Below are 16,917 nucleotides of genomic sequence, written 5' to 3'. Positions count from 1 at the left end.
TAAATGCAATCGATATTGGAAATGTCATTGATATGTTACAGTTTTCAATTGTTTGGTGGATTTAAATAATAATGTCCGCGTTACAACAACGCTATTAATTAATTTCTACGAAAAAAGTAAAAAAAAAAAAATCAGTTTCCTTAAATACACGAAGTTAACGGAGTTTAAAAAAATACCGTGTATACTAAACTAAAAGTATTTAACTGACAAAATATTTTTTTGATACACAGTTTTATTGCTGAATAAACTTGTTTTCCTTTGGATGTCTATCTAGGACTCGTCGGGAACTTTCAAATGCTTTTGTTCTTCTATTCAGGAGTTCCTTTGGCTACCTTCCAGCTGCATTTTGCAATTACCATCGGCATTAAGGAAATAAGGTAAATTTCAATTCAATCAGACACTGAATTGGTTCAAATTTAAGTTACAAGATTTTAATCAAATATATATAAACATATATATATGACTTGAGCAAAGCTGTCAAGGGCGTCGCCAAGAGGAGGCAGGGGGAAAGAGTGTAGCTGCTTGAAAGCAATGATTTCAAGAGAAAACGATTTCGCACGCACACATACTCACTTATTGTGTTTGGGCCATTCACCGTACCTCGAGATGTGAATGTGTGTGTGCCCGTGTCACGCGTAAACACGTCGCTATGTGCGTTAGCTAAACTCTGATGCCAATACCTGTGTTCTATATTATGATGCAATATAAAAAACCATACCAGTTTCAGCGCAACAGGCGGCAAAGTATTTCCCATCCGGGCTAAACCGAACAGCAACAACTTCTTGCTTAAACTTGTATCTGTGCACCACATTGCATGTTTGAAGACTTATCATTTGCGCTTCTCCATCTGAAATTCATAAAAAAAATATAGCTATGAACTATTTATACCTGATTGCGCGTAAAGGTATGTATGTACGTACGTATGTATGTTTATTTATTTGTGACACTCTACTGTGGCAGGGCAAGACCAAAATTTGGTCTAGGTAAGAGGCCCCCTGGTGGCGCAAGAAATAACGAATGATTTTTTACGTAGCGTCCGAGTTATACGATTTGAGAAGTGAGGCCCCTTGGACCGCGAGGCCGTAGGCAGTCGCCTACGTCGCCCACGCCTAGCGTCGCCTCTGCACTCCAGAGACTATGGTCGATATACAATGTGTGATGCTAAAGTGTGTTGAATGAGATAGCATTGGACAAGGTTTCATCTTCAAGAAGATATATTTAGGAAGGAACCTTATTGATAACTTACGTTCATTAACTGCCAACAATATAGAACCATTGGGAGAGACATCTAAAGCTGTGTAGTTGTAGTGACTTTCCAGAGGCAAGGTCACACTTTTGTTTCTGTAAAAAAGAACTTTTATTTCTGTAGGCATAAGATAATGGAAAGGATTGGTCCACTCTAACACTTTTCTAGAGTAAACAAGTCATTGACTTATACAATGTGTTTGTCCATGTATAGTCGAGCCGTTAATCACATATAAGAACTGTATTTGCATGTACATGTACTTAGATATATAAAATAATCTGAATCTGAATCTAAATACGATGAATTTTATCGACAAATCATCCCCCATGTTTTTTCTCAACCATTTTAAAACTACACCCCTTCAAAGTTTTATGGTGCCAAACATCTGCACTTTGTTAATGTACCATTATACAGATATCGCACATTAAAAAAATAAAAATCATTCGATAGCTTATGAATTAGGGCATTAATTTCAAGCATAAATGTTACAGAAAATTTTCCAAAATTACTCGAGAATTGATAAGAAAGATAAAAATAGTCTTCAAAAATTCACTTTTTTTTTACATTTCATCTTTTTTTTCGAAAACGAGGTTGTTGACCTGTACTTTTTTAATTGTTAAATGGTAGTACAGGATATCAGCTAAAAGTTGAAATCAAAATGATAGCCCTAGTTAAAACACTTTACAAGTTACACAATTCCAAACAAGACCTTCTGTAATGAATGGTTGAGAAAAAAACATAGGTATGGGGGTGATTTGTCGATAAAATTCATCATACTATATCTGGTTAACAGCTCGACTATACATGGACAAACACATTGAATATTACTTTGTGTCAGTGACACCACTTTGCACAAATGCAAGCCAAGCGGGCAGTCCAACACAACTAGTTGCGACCAATTGCGCGCGTGATGCGAACTCATCAACCAATCGCGACATAGCATTCCACCGAGGCACCCCAATCGAGAATATACGAATAGAGAAATAACGGTTTGCTTTCTGTGTTTCACCAACCCCTATCCCAAAAAATGTAGCAAGTCATTGAATGGACAAAATATATAAATAAAATGGGTTGTGACATAACTAATTATTATGACCAAAAATCAGCATCTAAGAGGCTACAGCATAAAGATTAACTCATGTTCCTAGCACAGGCAATCCTAGGTAGCACTTTCTATCAAACCCCATCATGCACGAGTGGAATACACTACCAGAAGCAGTGATAAATGCTCCTTCAGTGAACAATTTAAAAACAGACTATACAAACATTTAAAATCATCAAAATTAACATTAATCATATTAAAAAACAAGTGCAGTGATATATATATGCATTAGCTTTCAGCTGCTATATAGTGTATTAAACAATATAATATAATAATAACATAACTGACCTAACTCTATCCACTGCAAACTGTAAAACGCTATTGCATGCACACACTGTTGTCTTCCTATCTATCAGTCTATATACTTACTGTATAAGGTTGTATATGGATATTTTGTTTCCCACTGGGCTGACTACGCAGTTGCCATTGTTCATGAACAGGATGTCACCGCGGCGGTACACCGTGCCCAGAAGGTTTTGAAACTAGAACGTTAAAAACATGTAGGTTATGTCTTGTTCTTGTTTACTCATTACAAACGTGCACTTTTGTAGTTACAAGTTTGAGAGTCATAAAAAAATATACCAAGATAATGACGTAAAATTAATTTAGAAATATATAATTGGGTTATTACATATAAATTTGGGTTATTAAAATTATCAAAACATAAATAAGTATACAGGACGCAAGTCTACTTTAACATTCAGTTAGTAAAAACAGCAGCAGTAAGAACAGCAAGTTATTTAAGAGATATATTAGAGTTTACCAACCTTGTAATTGAATTTCATTTTGTTTTTTATATCTCTTCTGTGTATTATTTTTAAATAAGCATCAAATCATAACTTTTGCATAAATGCGGCAGAAGCAGCATGTTCAATTCAATGTTTTTGAAGCTGTTATTTGTCAATTTTGACAGACGTCAAACGCACGTGTTAGTGTAGCCAACTAAAAATTGCAGAAACTACTAATATTAACAGTCATCCTCATAAACAGAAACAAAATAATTTAGTCCAGGACCGTCTCATTTCAAACCAAAGAATATATAATACTCACTAGGAGAAGAACGATAACTCCATACAAAAAAATGTCCCTTTCATAAGTTCGTTTATACTAGTAGCGCTCTCTTTGGGTCTCAGTAATAAAATTGACAACCGGTTTAGCCTGGCGGGTTTTGGTAGGTAGAGATCCAGTTCTAGCTAGTGGTTCTGGGTTCGAATCCCGGCCACGGAATTTCGGTTTTTTTTTTTTTACTTACTCCAAGTCTTAAAGACGATAGTGATCTTGATAGGGAGCGTAGGGCGTTGTCGGTGAGAGCCAATATGTTGGCCCGCATGTTTGCTCGCTGTTCCAATGAAGTTAAAAAAACGCTTTTTAAAGCTTATTGCTCATCTTTTTACACGAGCAGCCTGTGAGTAAACTACATTTGAAAAACTTACATCGCCCTACGCGTACAATATAATAATGCGTTCAGGGTGTTGATGCGGCTGCCCCGCTTCTGCAGTGCATCAGGGATATTTACGGAAGCGAGAGTTGACTGCTTTTATGCAAAGATTAGAAAAAAATGCGCGTCCCTGGTGCGGCGGGTGCGGGATAGTCGCAACAGCATCCTGGCCATGATATCCTGGATTGATTGTCCTTTTATACGACATTGCTGCAGTGTGCACATCTCTAACAATGCTCAAGTAGTCGCGTAATGTGCGCACTATTGCAATGGAGTATTTATTTGTGTACGTAGTCATAGCAATGTAAAAACCTTATATATAAGAATACTAACGTAGATAATAAGATAATGAGCTATTATGTTACTAACCATGTATTATGAATCCTTGTTATGGGAAATAATTAACTAATAATAATAATCCGTTGCGCCTACATTTTTCAAACTGGCCGCCTTTTTCTACTAACAACGTGGGTGTGCCAGAGTATAGTTTGGCCAGGGTTAGTCTCATTTCCAACATAGATACAGAGAAACATACTGCTTTTGTCTTTACCCTAGTGCTAGCTCCCAAGAAAGAGAGGAGTATAGATTTTTTTCTTTTTATTTACTGACAAATCAGGTTTGTCAGACTATATTTGTTCATTATACGTACGTCGTTAGATAATATTTATATTATATCATGACCTGACGGCATAGAGGCAAACTATTGTATGGTGCCTGAAATACGGAAGGAAAAAAAGTTACCGTATATGTCCTTATACTACATCCAAAAGAGAGGTATGGGCACTGTGAATGTCATCTCGATTTGTGTGTTATGCATATGCAGTTATGTATATGTAAAGCTATATGTCATTCACAGTGCCCATACCTCTCTCTTGAACGTAGTTTAAGAGCATACCCGGGTCCATGTTCTTATTTGCTGAAAAATTTAGTTTTCCAGACTATATAGAAGAAACGATAAGAGCAGATAATACTGACGATAATAGAAGTCTACTTGAAGGATGCAATAACTACCAAAGTAATAGTCAATTCCGGCATGGTAACACTAAAATGTTCAGTACATTGCCTAATTAATTTTTAAACATTTATATAATTTTTATTTGCGTCGTATTTGCTATTTAATATATTACTTAACTATTGTTTGTTGGTTGGAGCCAGAAATTATGAGTCCATTGAAGAGTTAAGAACAAAAAAAGAAGGGATTTTGTTAAAGTGTACATGCGCAGACGGATATTGCTGGCCAGCGATCCACATCGATGATGTACGTCATAACGCTGCGAAATCTTGAGCTCAGGATTGGTCGCGCATTTCGGAAATGACGTATGAAAGCCAATCAGAACTAGGGGCATATCGAACACTGCCTTGAACATCAATCGTCATATGACCCATTCTATCGAGTCTGTAAGGCTTGGGCCATATTTGTCTGTGCTAAAGTAGTTCCGTGGAGTGAGTGTGTGCAGATAGTCATCACAGTTTTTGGGACCTGTAAATACTCCCACACTAATCCAAAATGTCGGCTGAAAGTCCCATCTATGGACCCTTCTTTGGAGTTATGGGGGCGGCGTCCGCTATCATCTTTAGCGGTAAGAGATTCGTTTTAGAATGGCTGTCTAGATTCGTTTTTATCGATCTGTCGAAAAAGTGTTACTTTCTCACGATGATATCATTGAATGCTTTACAAGACTCATTATTAGTTACCCGCCCTAGATACCGATTATAAGTATAAAAAATATGAAGTGATGTTATTTTAGGCGTCCTAATTATAGGAATAGCCGCACCTTGTGCCATACGACAGACAGACATTCGAAAATACGCGTGATGAGTGTCGCAGCCTGGGTTTCATGTCTGGAACGATCGAGGGGCGTATTCCTGAAATAGTTAATTGTATCATTGCAACTTATAAATTCATATGAATCATAAGCATAGTCATGTGATTGACAATTAAGTTTTGCCATGTTGGTAGCTGTATCTTAACCAAATCTGTAACCAAAATCTTACAAGAACTGGAAAGCCTCCTTTCAACCATCCCAACTACTATTGGATTACTTCTGCCTGCATAATAAGTATTAATTTGTCACGCAATCTTTGTTTCTTAGAAATAAGACTTGATTATCGGCAGGCACATGACTTAATACAAACGAAATAGACTTTTTTACGGACAAAATGTATTTCAATGACCTTACAGTATGGTTACACCTTACAATATTTAGTTAGGTTAAGTGATTAAGATTTAAGGAAACCCCATGACTTAAAATGTGACCATTCATGTCACATGACCTAACTTAAGGACATCATGTGACAAGTCATATATTTATGAAGTTAACTATGAACTTAAATGCACTTAGAACATCATTATATTATCTAGCATATGAGCTTTATAATAATTGCTTTTAGATTACCCATAGATTGAATATAGTTTATGGTTTAACATCACATGATTAATCCTGTGATGAGGCTGTCAAGGATGATAGCTTAATTATAACCAATGCCTTGTGACTAGAAATCATTTCATCCTTTTAATGAAAACTGAGTCATTGTGAATAAAACCACATAAAACATAACCAATCAGAACCTTAGCTTACATTCAATTTATGGTTTTTTGTTGTGTCTCAATTTCATTTATTACCTACACATGGTTAAAGCTAGATATATAATGCATATATTCAGATCAATGGTAACCCATTCTTATGTCATTCACTATTACTAATATTGGTTAAGTTAAATAGTTTTGTCTCAAGTTTAATACCAGCATACAATGAGGATTATTTCTATAAAACTGGTTTCATATGTATGTGGCTGGTTTATCATATTATTATCATGTTATAACTTATATATAGTCCAATTAACAATAATTATGTGATGTCAAATAAAAAGGTAGGCACTACGGAACCTTATCAATTTAAGTGAAGTCAATAACTATATCAGTTTCACATTATCTATTTTATACTCGACTATTCACTTAATATTTATTGTGTGAGATGTATGGATGTCTTTTAAATGAATCAGTCTTATTTCTCCACCAAGGAACCACAGTTAACTTTAAGTTATAGTATGAGTTATAAGTAGAATCTGGAACCATAAATCCGTATTTAACTAACATGTGACAGTTTCCATCAGTACCATCACCCACACTTAACTGTCCATTGGTGGACCTTATTACAAATGGCATAAGGTCCACCAATGAATAGGGGTTGCTGTATGTACTAGCCTAATTCAAGGGAAAATAAAAATCTCAAGTTCGTGTTTGTCTAATTCCAGCGCTGGGAGCTGCCTATGGCACAGCCAAGTCGGGAACTGGTATTGCTGCCATGTCGGTGATGAGGCCAGAGCTCATCATGAAGTCCATCATTCCCGTTGTCATGGCGGGTATCATTGCCATCTACGGGTTGGTGGTGGCTGTGCTCATTGCTGGTTCCCTGGAGTCACCCTCAATGGGTTACACCCTCTACAAGTAAGAACTGTTTTTCATTTGGTTTACTATAGAGAGTTCACTTATGTAACATTCACATACAGGATTACTGACCAAAGCTGGCATTAGCTGGTTTAAAATAAGATGCCTAATAAAATAATCATCCAATTATTCTACAATTCGATTTTTAGTGAATAATAGCTAAATCATTCAAATAATCTTTTTGAGTAAGAAGACTTCAATTTGTCCATTTTCTTTCATTACAAATTATTATAACTGACTACACTCATTGATAATATAATAATTGTATGGAGAGAGGACTTTTAGTGTTGCAATTTGAAGTAAACAAAGGAAATACATATGATACATGGGTACCCATGAAATATTCTCTTAGTTGAATAGAACTGAGAGAACTGACAAACCTAGTAACTGAGAAGGCTTTAAAAATCATAATATTCATATCTGTTGTTTCAAGCACCTACAGTTAATAAGTCTATTCCGATAACATTAAAGGACTTAAACAACGGATTGTCACAAGACTGATGGTAAATGTGATACTTCAAAGCCATATTTTTTGTTGTTGCCAAAATTTCTTTAAAAAATATCTACAGTATCAGTTTTTTGAACTAAAATCCCTTAACAAGCTTACGACAACTAGTCTGGCCTAGTGGGTAGTTACCCTGCCTACGAAGCCGATGGTTCTGGCGTTGAATCCCGGTAAGGGCATTTATTTGTATGATGAAAACAGTTATTTGTTCCTGAGTCATGGGTGTTTTCTATGTAGGTATATAAGTATGTATTTATCTATATAAGTAGGTGTTTCTCATCACCTAGTACCCATAGTACAAGTACACAGTACAAATAAATAAATTAAAGTCTTATAATGCCATTTTTTTATTATTTATGAAAATTATATGAAAAATTCCTCATCACAACTGTAGGTTTCATTAAACTATGACATGCTATAATTACTAAGAAATTAATCTATCCATCCATGTGGGTAGATACGGATAAATACCGGGTAGATTGGTATTTATCTGGGTGGTTAAATTGGGTAAATACCCGCAATCCATCTCTAACCTTGTCTTTTGTTTTTCGTTTATACCAAGGGTTCCCAATCATTTACGGAGTGTATTCCCATCTGTCCCCGCCCAGGCACAGATGGGAATAGGCGCTACATACAAATCATTCCCATCTGACCCGCCCGCCTCTTGTATGGCGGTGGGCACGTGGGCGGGATGGGAATACACCATTTACGGGGCACTTACAAGTTTTGACCATCAAATACAATTTTATTTGATCTTGGCGCCCGCCCTAACCTAGTCAGGCTATTCCAAATAGATTGATACATGGTGAGCAGGATTGCATCACGGCACCCCTCTTTACTGCCTACGGCGCACCAGGGCGCCGCTGCGTAGTTTGGGAACCCCTGGCTTATACAATATAACCTGTATTACCTGTTCTGTAAAAAGGAAATGTGAAGTGCCCTCTAAACTCTATGCCTCAGTGAGTCTGATGTGGCATTCACATCCTCGGACCTTGGTCATGACAAACTATAATGGCTGACATAATACAAGGTTACTTTTTATGCTTATTACCAGTAAATTGCCATTATCTAGTCTGTAGGTAAGCTTCCATGATAAAATCTAAACAATTCAGTTCAAAATTCTTACAAATATGATAACTAAAGTAAATTTTTGATTTGTAATTACTATAACTAGTAATTATATTTAACTAATTGTCTTTTGCCATTATCCAGAAAAAAACCTAAAATGCATAACAGCGTAAATACACTTTTTAGGGTTCCGTAGCCAAATGGCAAAAAACGAAACCCTTATAGATTCGTCATGTCCGTCTGTCTGTCCGATTATGTCACAGCCACTTTTTTTGTTGCCTTTTCACTTCTCAACTACTGAACCAATTTAATTAAATTTGAGATCTTTAAAGCTTAAACCTTATACCTTTAGGCTACTTTATACATGTCAAAAATATACTACAAAAAAAAATAAGGGGCACTAAGAGTTTTGATCATTACAAGAAAACCAATTTCATTTTTATAAGCCTTAATAATAACCGAAGCCTTGTTTTACTGTTATACAAGGAGTGTAAAATATATATGAGGGTTGTTTGAGAAGTAACATTATGGTTTGATATGAAAAAAATGTAATATAGCAAATGTATTTATTTTATTTCTCTACATAATCCCCCCGAAGTTCTACGCACTTGTCTCAACGAATCTGCAACTTCTCTATTATGCCTCACGGAAGTGCGTCTCTTCAAGGGCTTCGAACGCATCGACCTCCCGTATACCCTCCTCATTGGACTTAAATTTTTGCTCTGAGAGAAATGTTTCGAGTTTTGGGAGGAGGTGATAGTCCGATGGAGCCAAATCTGCTGAATAAGCAGGGTGTGGAACAAGTTCAAATCGTAACTCCGGCAGTTTTTGTGCAGCGACACGATTTGAATGCACTGGAGCGTTGTCATGGTGGAATATCACTTTCTTTTTTGCCAAACCTGGACGTTTTTCAGCTATTGCCGCCTGTAACTGATCCAGAAGTGATGCATAGTGTGTTCCAGTTATAGTTTTCCCCTTGGCAAGGTAGTCAATTTAAAGTATTCCCTTTGCGCTCCAAAACACAGTCGCCATCGCCTTTCCAGCAGACGGAGTGCATTTGGCTTTCTTTGGAGCTGGCTCACAATGACCAACCCATTGTTTCGACTGTTGTTTCGTCTCCGGGATGTAGAGATGAAACCTGTTTCATCCATAGTGACAAAAGGGCGAATAAAATCTGTTGGTTTTTTTAAACACCTGCAAACTTTAATCAGATATTCGACTGCGAATACGCATTTGTTCTGGAGTCAGTAATCGCGGCACCGACCTTACACAAACCTTTTTCATGTGCAACTCGTGTAAAATAAAGTGCAGGGTGCTCAGAAAAGATGTTTGTGGCTTTAGCTAATTCGTGTATTTTCAATCTTCGGTCGGCTAAATCTAAATCATGGTTTTTATTTTATCGATGACTTCGGGTAAAACTGCCTTTTTCGGGGCTCCAACGCGAGGTGCATCTTCAATGCTTGTCCTGCCTCGCTTAAACTCATTTACCCAAAGTCGAACTGTGGCGTACAAAGGATACGAACCACTCAACGTAGGTAAAATACTTTCATGGATTTGTGTCGCAGTTTTGCCTTAATTTTTTCTCCATTTCACTTTTGTTTGAACTACTGTCAAATTCTCGCCAAAAATGACATGACGCCACAGAAAATATTTTTAGTTAATAAACTAAATACATACAGAGTTGACGCCAACGCCGTCTGTATGCAGGTGAAAGAAGTTAGTTCTCAAACCCCCTCGTAGGTTAGATCCTTAACTAGCAGCTAGCAGTATAGGTATATAGCTGTCTACATCTATATACATGTATACACTGAAAAAGTATTAGTAGTGGTACCATCTTCTTTATTGGCTGGGTATGAATTTTAATTCATCAGACATTTTATACAAGTTTTCTTTATATCAGGCACTTGACGCTAGCTACCCTGATAAGCCATCAATCCATGAGAGATAATAAATATCTTTAGTGATATATGTACGCTTGATTTAAATTTTATTTATGAATATATTTAATTTTAATAAAACAATGGAAAATTGCTTATTTTGAGTAATAATGTAGAGCACTTTTTAATTTACACAGCTACGCAAACAAGTATATTCTGCATTATATTACCAGATATTTTCGTAAATGTGTGTAACTTCATATGTTTTTAAGATTCCGGAATATTTTTTGATTTTACTAAAAGAACGCGTCCATCACGAAGACGCGGGCATAGACTCGTATTGTAATGTTATTAGAGGTTAGACTTGACAAATCTGCGCTTCATCGTGGATGACACGAACTAACACGTATAATCTGTTGTGTTCGAAGTAATTTATGACTAACGAAAACTTTCCAGTAGTTAGCACATATTACACACAACACATACTTCTTCGTAACACAGGGACCTGAAAGGTGACAATCGGAACTTTATACTAAGCTTACGCTGCCCGTCCATCTGTCTCTGTGTAAACGGGTTCAATCTTAAACTTGGACAGTTAAATTTTACATAGGTATTGTCGATCATAAGTACTTTCACAAAGAGAAAACTCGCCTGTGATGAACAATTCTCGCCATTCGCTCCACCGCCTAATGTAACGAGTCATATGAAAACTTAATTTTTATTATATTATGTCAACATAGAGGAAAAAATATAGGACAGATTGAATAAGTTTATATTTTGTTGTTTGCAGAGGTTTCATCCACCTCGGTGCCGGACTGGCCGTCGGCTTCTCGGGTCTGGCGGCCGGCTTCGCCATCGGCATCGTCGGCGACGCTGGCGTCCGCGGTACGGCGCAACAGCCCAGATTATTCGTCGGCATGATCCTCATCCTCATTTTCGCCGAAGTGTTGGGTCTATACGGTCTCATCGTGGCCATCTACCTGTACACGAAACAGTAAACTGCACACGTCTCCCGTCGCCGTGCTGCGCGGCCCTCCGCGTAGAGCCGCGGGGCACCGCCGGCCGCATAGCTCCGGCGGCGCGGCTCGGATGCTGCGGCCGCGCCGCCTAGAGCCGCGGACCGTTCAGTATTTTCTAATCATATTTTTTGAAACTATCTAAATGTTAATCATGGAGCCCCGCTACCGCGCGACGACAATATAATTTTTTCTTTGCCGGCTCGATTCAAATGACATATATTGGTGACAGGAGAATTTCGTTCCACCACTCGACATATCAACTATTATTTGCGCGTTCCTTCCATCGCGAACGGTCCTACCATCCTAGGGATATCACGGTTCCACTGACGATATCGAGTTTAGATTATGTTAGCGTTAAGGCGAAACTAATGTACAGTTAGAATAGAAATTTAAGTCGAAACAAGTTATCTTAAAAATAATTTATAAACCGTTGAAACCCCCGAGGTACTGTGTACCGCGTCTGCTGAGAATGTTAAGGTTAAACCTGGCTCGGAAACTACTTGCTTAGCTTTCAGTGTTATACTGGGTGTTTGTATCCTTATATTATAATGTTGGGCTTATCATTGTTAACCCTCGAGTGATCACTGACAATTCAAAAGCGAGTCACAAATATTGTAACGCCAGGAATCAGTAAATAAACATGATTTGTACATTCCATATTATTTTGTTTCTACTTAATTGTTTTACTTGTTTTATTTTCCTTTTCGATCTTCTATTACGCGAACGAATGAGTAAGGAAGGGTATATAAGCTAATCTGACACTAGCCGCTCGTATAATCAAAAATAGCAAAATATTATACACTTCTGACGACTAATTTATGTGAAATAATATAATTCAAATATAATATTTATTCTGTATACCTCATAGTCAAAATGATGTTTGAATGATATAAATTGGTAAGTAAATACGATTAGGTGAAATTGTATTTTGTTTTAGGTTCATGTTAGAGAATGTTATAATCTTTGGTGTTATTGAATGAATTGTGTTAATAAAATATTTTGAAAACAACTACTGTAAATTATGAATGGAGTGTTTCTGTTAAATCCGGTTTTTGGTTTGTTCACATGGTCACTTATTATTTATATCGTGAGTCACAAAGTACGTTTTAATTAATTCGTAAATTGGACGCCTAGATAAATAGATCGTCGTCTGTTCCCTGTTGAAACTTATCGATGCGCGAGAACGCGACGAAGAACAAGTCACTTATTCATGAGAATAAATATAGAAAAATAGACGGGTCCAGATCGAGCGAGTATACGCGCGCGGCAATTTCCTCGCGCACACAAAACGGCCAGTGTAGGCGTGCCTCGGCCGAGGACCCGCCTTATGACATTTGAGGGCTCACCGCGAAAATTTAATTTTGTTATCTGACCAATTTTCTCGCTCTAGCATAATCGAAGAAAAGATAGAAATAGAGAAATAAACGAAACGAACCAACGAAGTGGTTCGCGGTAGGCCCTCTGGTATCATACACGGTCTATCTATACGTTACACGCCCTACAAATAGCAAAAAGTTTTTCAGAGAGCATGACATTAAATAATCAATACAAAGAGTCGCTAATGGTTGAAAAGCTGACCTACTTCTGATAAAAGGGGCAGTAGTGATGTTATCGGAATTATTCATTTTTATATACCGGTTTACAAAACGTACATGTATGAAAAACTTAGGCGTAGTCTTTTTCAAACGCTGTCTTGTTTGTCTAAATCTCTCCCCTAACCAAAATCAGTTTAGTAGTTTTGACGCTACGTTAAAATTAAAACGACATATCCGCATTCCAAGGGCGTGTATTTTAATATTTGGCGCCCTGGGTTATTGTGCCGCCCCATATAATAAGCACAAATGCATTTTTTTCGGGGTCTGTCGCCCTGGGCCATGGCCCCCTTGGCCCTAGGATAAATACACCCCTGCCGCGTCCATTCATGACCTGCCCTTGTTCTAATCTAAACTGAAGTAGCGGCTCTCAATACACCTACGTTCTAAATTTTGTTAAAATATAGTTGCCAGGTAAAATGGCTGTGACAGACGGGCCGACATGACGAAACTATGGGTTCCGTTTTTGCCATTTTGGCTACGGAACTCTAAAAACTAGCTTTGGCCTCATATCCTAAAATAGGCACTATCAAACTAGAAAAAAATGAAGAGAGAGAGAAAAGAATCACCCTGATGTCTGATTTACAAGCGTGCCGAGGATTGGCAAAGCCTCAGGGACGAAGCTATGCGGTGGAGAGAGATAGCTCGCTTGCTCCCTGAAGCTTGCCAAGCCTCTGCACGCATGTAATTAAATCAGGCTTGCTATCCTTTTGGATTGCGTAAACAACGAGGGATAATTTTTTTCGCCATCTTCCCGGGTTTGCGGCTTTGGTCAGAGAAGAGAAGTGACTAGGTACTAGAAAACGCAACTCCGGTTGAATTTGTCATGTAGGTATTTATTAAGGCGGGGGTGCGTAGCCAACATGCCAATCATTAACGCTCCGTAGCGAACGAAACACAAACTGTCGCACTAATATGGAATAGTGATAGGGATCACTCTACGTAGCGTTAGCGATTGGCTAAGCAGGAAGCACCCTGGGCGCTCTTGACATTAGATGTTGATCCGCACATGCCTCCGGTGTGTAAGCGGGACATTAAGTACGTGCACCATCTCGCTCACACAGCGGAGAGACCTGCGGATCGGTATCAGCACGGCTAGCACATGACGGGCGCGACAGTCGACAGGCGAGAAAATGCCGCGACATAGAGCTTTCTCGCGAATCGGTAGCATAAGACGCGCGCGACAACCCGCTGTCTCGCGGACAAATGTCAAAGCGACATAATTTTGTCGTTTGACAGTTCCACGCGGGATACTCTCGAAACTCGTAGCACAAGTGCACTATGGGAGAGAAAATATCCCGCGTTTCAACGTCAAAAGGAGAGAAACTGTCTTCGAGGCTAGAGGGTCGCGAGAAGCATATTTTGTCGAAGTTTTGTTGACTTTGGTCCTAAAAGAAAGTTAATTTTCTATATTTTGTATTTATTTCATACTACAGCAATTTTCTGTGTAATTTTAATATGAATCCTGAGTTTTATGATTTGTCCGTTAGCTAGGTAGGTAAGGTGTAGGTACGTGATATTGCTTTATAACATACCTATTAAGATACCTATATCTATATCATGCCGGTAATAACAAAATGATTGTATTTTTTCACATTTACTTGTTTGTTCTTTTAAGTTAAATGAAAACCCGACAGAAAAATTAAAAGCCTAAGATTGTGCCACTACATCAACAAAGCAAACAGTTAGATGGCGAATTGACTGGAGGGTGATTAATAGAAATTACTTTGTGGAAATCCGTATTAATCCACGAAATAATTAAGTGCTAGTCAATCAGTGCTAACCCGTTACACTTACACGCGTGTTTTTACAGTCAATGCATGCAACCTACCACCTAAAAAATATATACGCAAATAGTTAATTAAACCACCAGCACCACCTAAGTACAAAAACTCGTCACGTGCTTCAATTGATTGTGGGTTATAAACCGCGGTCTTGGGGTTTAATTATAGGTATATCCGGGTACTAATGATTTATAATATGTGTACAAAAACGCACCACCTAGAGAGGATGGGAGAGGATCGTGCTGTGAGAAGAGTGTATGTGGTGCACCCGGGTGGAAAACGTCCGTCTGGGCGTCCCAGATACCGCTGGAGTGACGAAGTCCTAAAAGACCTGTTCGCCCTCGGAATACCAACTGGCGTGAAGTGGCGCAGGATAGGGCAGAGTGGCGCTCTCTTGCGTCAGAGCCCAAGATCTTGTTTGGGTCACTGAGCGAGTGAAGTAGTAGTAGTAGTACAAAAACGCAATGTATTTTAAAACTTTGGAGAAAGCCTTCAGATTGGGTAAGGTAACCTACACCTACTGTACTTAGGTTACCTATTACTTACCCTAAGTAGGTGTCTAAGTACACTTTTGTTACTATATGCATTATTTTATTATACGCAGATAATAAAATAATGCAAAATAATGAATCTGGCAGCCCAACTCAACCTCCACCTTACAAAAGGCCACGGCCGTAATAAGAGTATTCTGTAGTTACCACCCTAATGTACGATTCCCACCGACTGGCTGGAGTCAGGCCGCACCGGAGCGCATTTTTAATGTGCCTATATATTATATATCGCAGAAGCGATAGAATCCGTCCGGAGGCGTCTCCGCGTCCGCGAGCAGCCGACCGGCTTGCGGCCACATAAATGTGAAATGCGATCCGACTGCCCGTTCGGTGGGAGTCGTAGTAGTCGTACTTAAATCTAAATATCTAAAAGAGGTCAGAGTAAATAAAATAACTTAATGTTTTTGTGTATTTGCAATATGAGAAAACTTAAAAAACTAACGCTGCATCCATAGATCGCTAAAATACAAAACACGCAAAAATAACTCATTGTTTTAAACATTCGAGTGTCGTTGTATGGAGTAGGTTCCCAACTTGAGCCCTTCTCTGTCCTCCGTGGCAGGATGGCTGCGCACAGCAGCAGCATGCTTACGTATAGGCGCCGTGTTTGATGACAGACTTGTGCATGTCATCAATCTATCTTCAAAGCCAGCGGTGCAGCAACTAGCCAGCCACAAGGAAGATATGTTGGGGATTATCATGAGATCTTCAGTCTTCTTCGTAAAGATGGTAGCTTATTAGCCAACACTTTCGGGTAATCTCAATTATCTTAAAAAAAACACCAATCATTCGTAAGGAGTGGTATTTAATTATTAGGTAGGTAATTATCTTTAGATTAGATTAGTACATTAGTACTCCAACTTGTAACGACAAAGCAAATCAAATTATGATTGACACATTGACATTTCCGACTTCAAAATAATATTTGCTATTTCTTTAATCTTAATACTGCGAGAAGGAGACAAAGTTATCGTGACTAGGGACGCTCCGTTTCTAAAGCTGACTATTCATTATTTTTCCGATTATGTTAGTACCGATTCAGTGTTGCCACGAAAGAAAAGTTAGTTCCAAGTATAAATGGCCACACTGGCTAAGTCGCGCGCGGGATGGCTCTCTCGCGTGGAATTCTTTTCTCGATCTGCCAACTTATGCTACCAAAATCGAGAAACTGACAGGTCGAGATAGAAATTTGTGACACGCGACTGTTGTTTCTCGCGGCGCGAGTTATCCCGCGTGTAATCATGTGCTAGCCGTGCAGAGTGATGATACCCATATATTCGTAAAGTA

General features: G+C 38.3%; 2 protein-coding genes across 3 annotated transcripts in view; one reads left to right on the top strand and one right to left on the bottom strand.

The window, feature by feature from the left end:
* The window catches only part of LOC133517436 (periodic tryptophan protein 2 homolog), a 71,168-nt gene extending 67,702 nt beyond the window's left edge, over window positions 1-3,466 (bottom strand). For both annotated transcript variants that reach the window (XM_061850754.1, XM_061850753.1), the window contains exons 1-4: window positions 3,116-3,466; window positions 2,718-2,830; window positions 1,247-1,341; window positions 719-847 (exon numbers count right to left, since the gene is read on the bottom strand). In XM_061850754.1, the coding sequence (XP_061706738.1) occupies window positions 719-847; window positions 1,247-1,341; window positions 2,718-2,830; window positions 3,116-3,133 (355 nt within the window). In that variant the 5' untranslated portion in view covers window positions 3,134-3,466. The remainder of the gene's footprint in view (window positions 1-718; window positions 848-1,246; window positions 1,342-2,717; window positions 2,831-3,115) is intronic.
* Window positions 3,467-5,135: 1,669 nt separating this feature from the next.
* On the top strand, window positions 5,136-12,360 carry LOC133517457 (V-type proton ATPase 16 kDa proteolipid subunit c). Its single transcript, XM_061850789.1, has 3 exons — window positions 5,136-5,366; window positions 7,042-7,234; window positions 11,475-12,360. Exons 1-3 carry the CDS (start codon window positions 5,294-5,296, stop codon window positions 11,680-11,682), a joined length of 474 nt encoding a protein of 157 aa, XP_061706773.1. The 5' UTR covers window positions 5,136-5,293; the 3' UTR covers window positions 11,683-12,360.
* The last annotated feature ends 4,557 nt before the right edge of the window (window positions 12,361-16,917 follow it).

The sequence above is a fragment of the Cydia pomonella genome, chromosome 4 (assembly GCF_033807575.1).
Source record: "Cydia pomonella isolate Wapato2018A chromosome 4, ilCydPomo1, whole genome shotgun sequence".
In the NCBI taxonomy this organism is placed as follows: domain Eukaryota; kingdom Metazoa; phylum Arthropoda; class Insecta; order Lepidoptera; family Tortricidae; genus Cydia; species Cydia pomonella.
This window is presented reverse-complemented; position numbering and strand designations above follow the sequence as displayed.

Coding starts and splice junctions, on each gene's coding strand:
- LOC133517457 (XM_061850789.1), top strand. CDS start 5,294: ATGTCGGCTGAAAGTCCCATCTATGGACCCTTCTTTGGAGTTATGGGG. Junction 5,367..7,041: donor GTCCGCTATCATCTTTAGCG/GTAAGAGATTCG, acceptor GTCTAATTCCAG/CGCTGGGAGCTGCCTATGGC. Junction 7,235..11,474: donor ATGGGTTACACCCTCTACAA/GTAAGAACTGTT, acceptor TGTTGTTTGCAG/AGGTTTCATCCACCTCGGTG.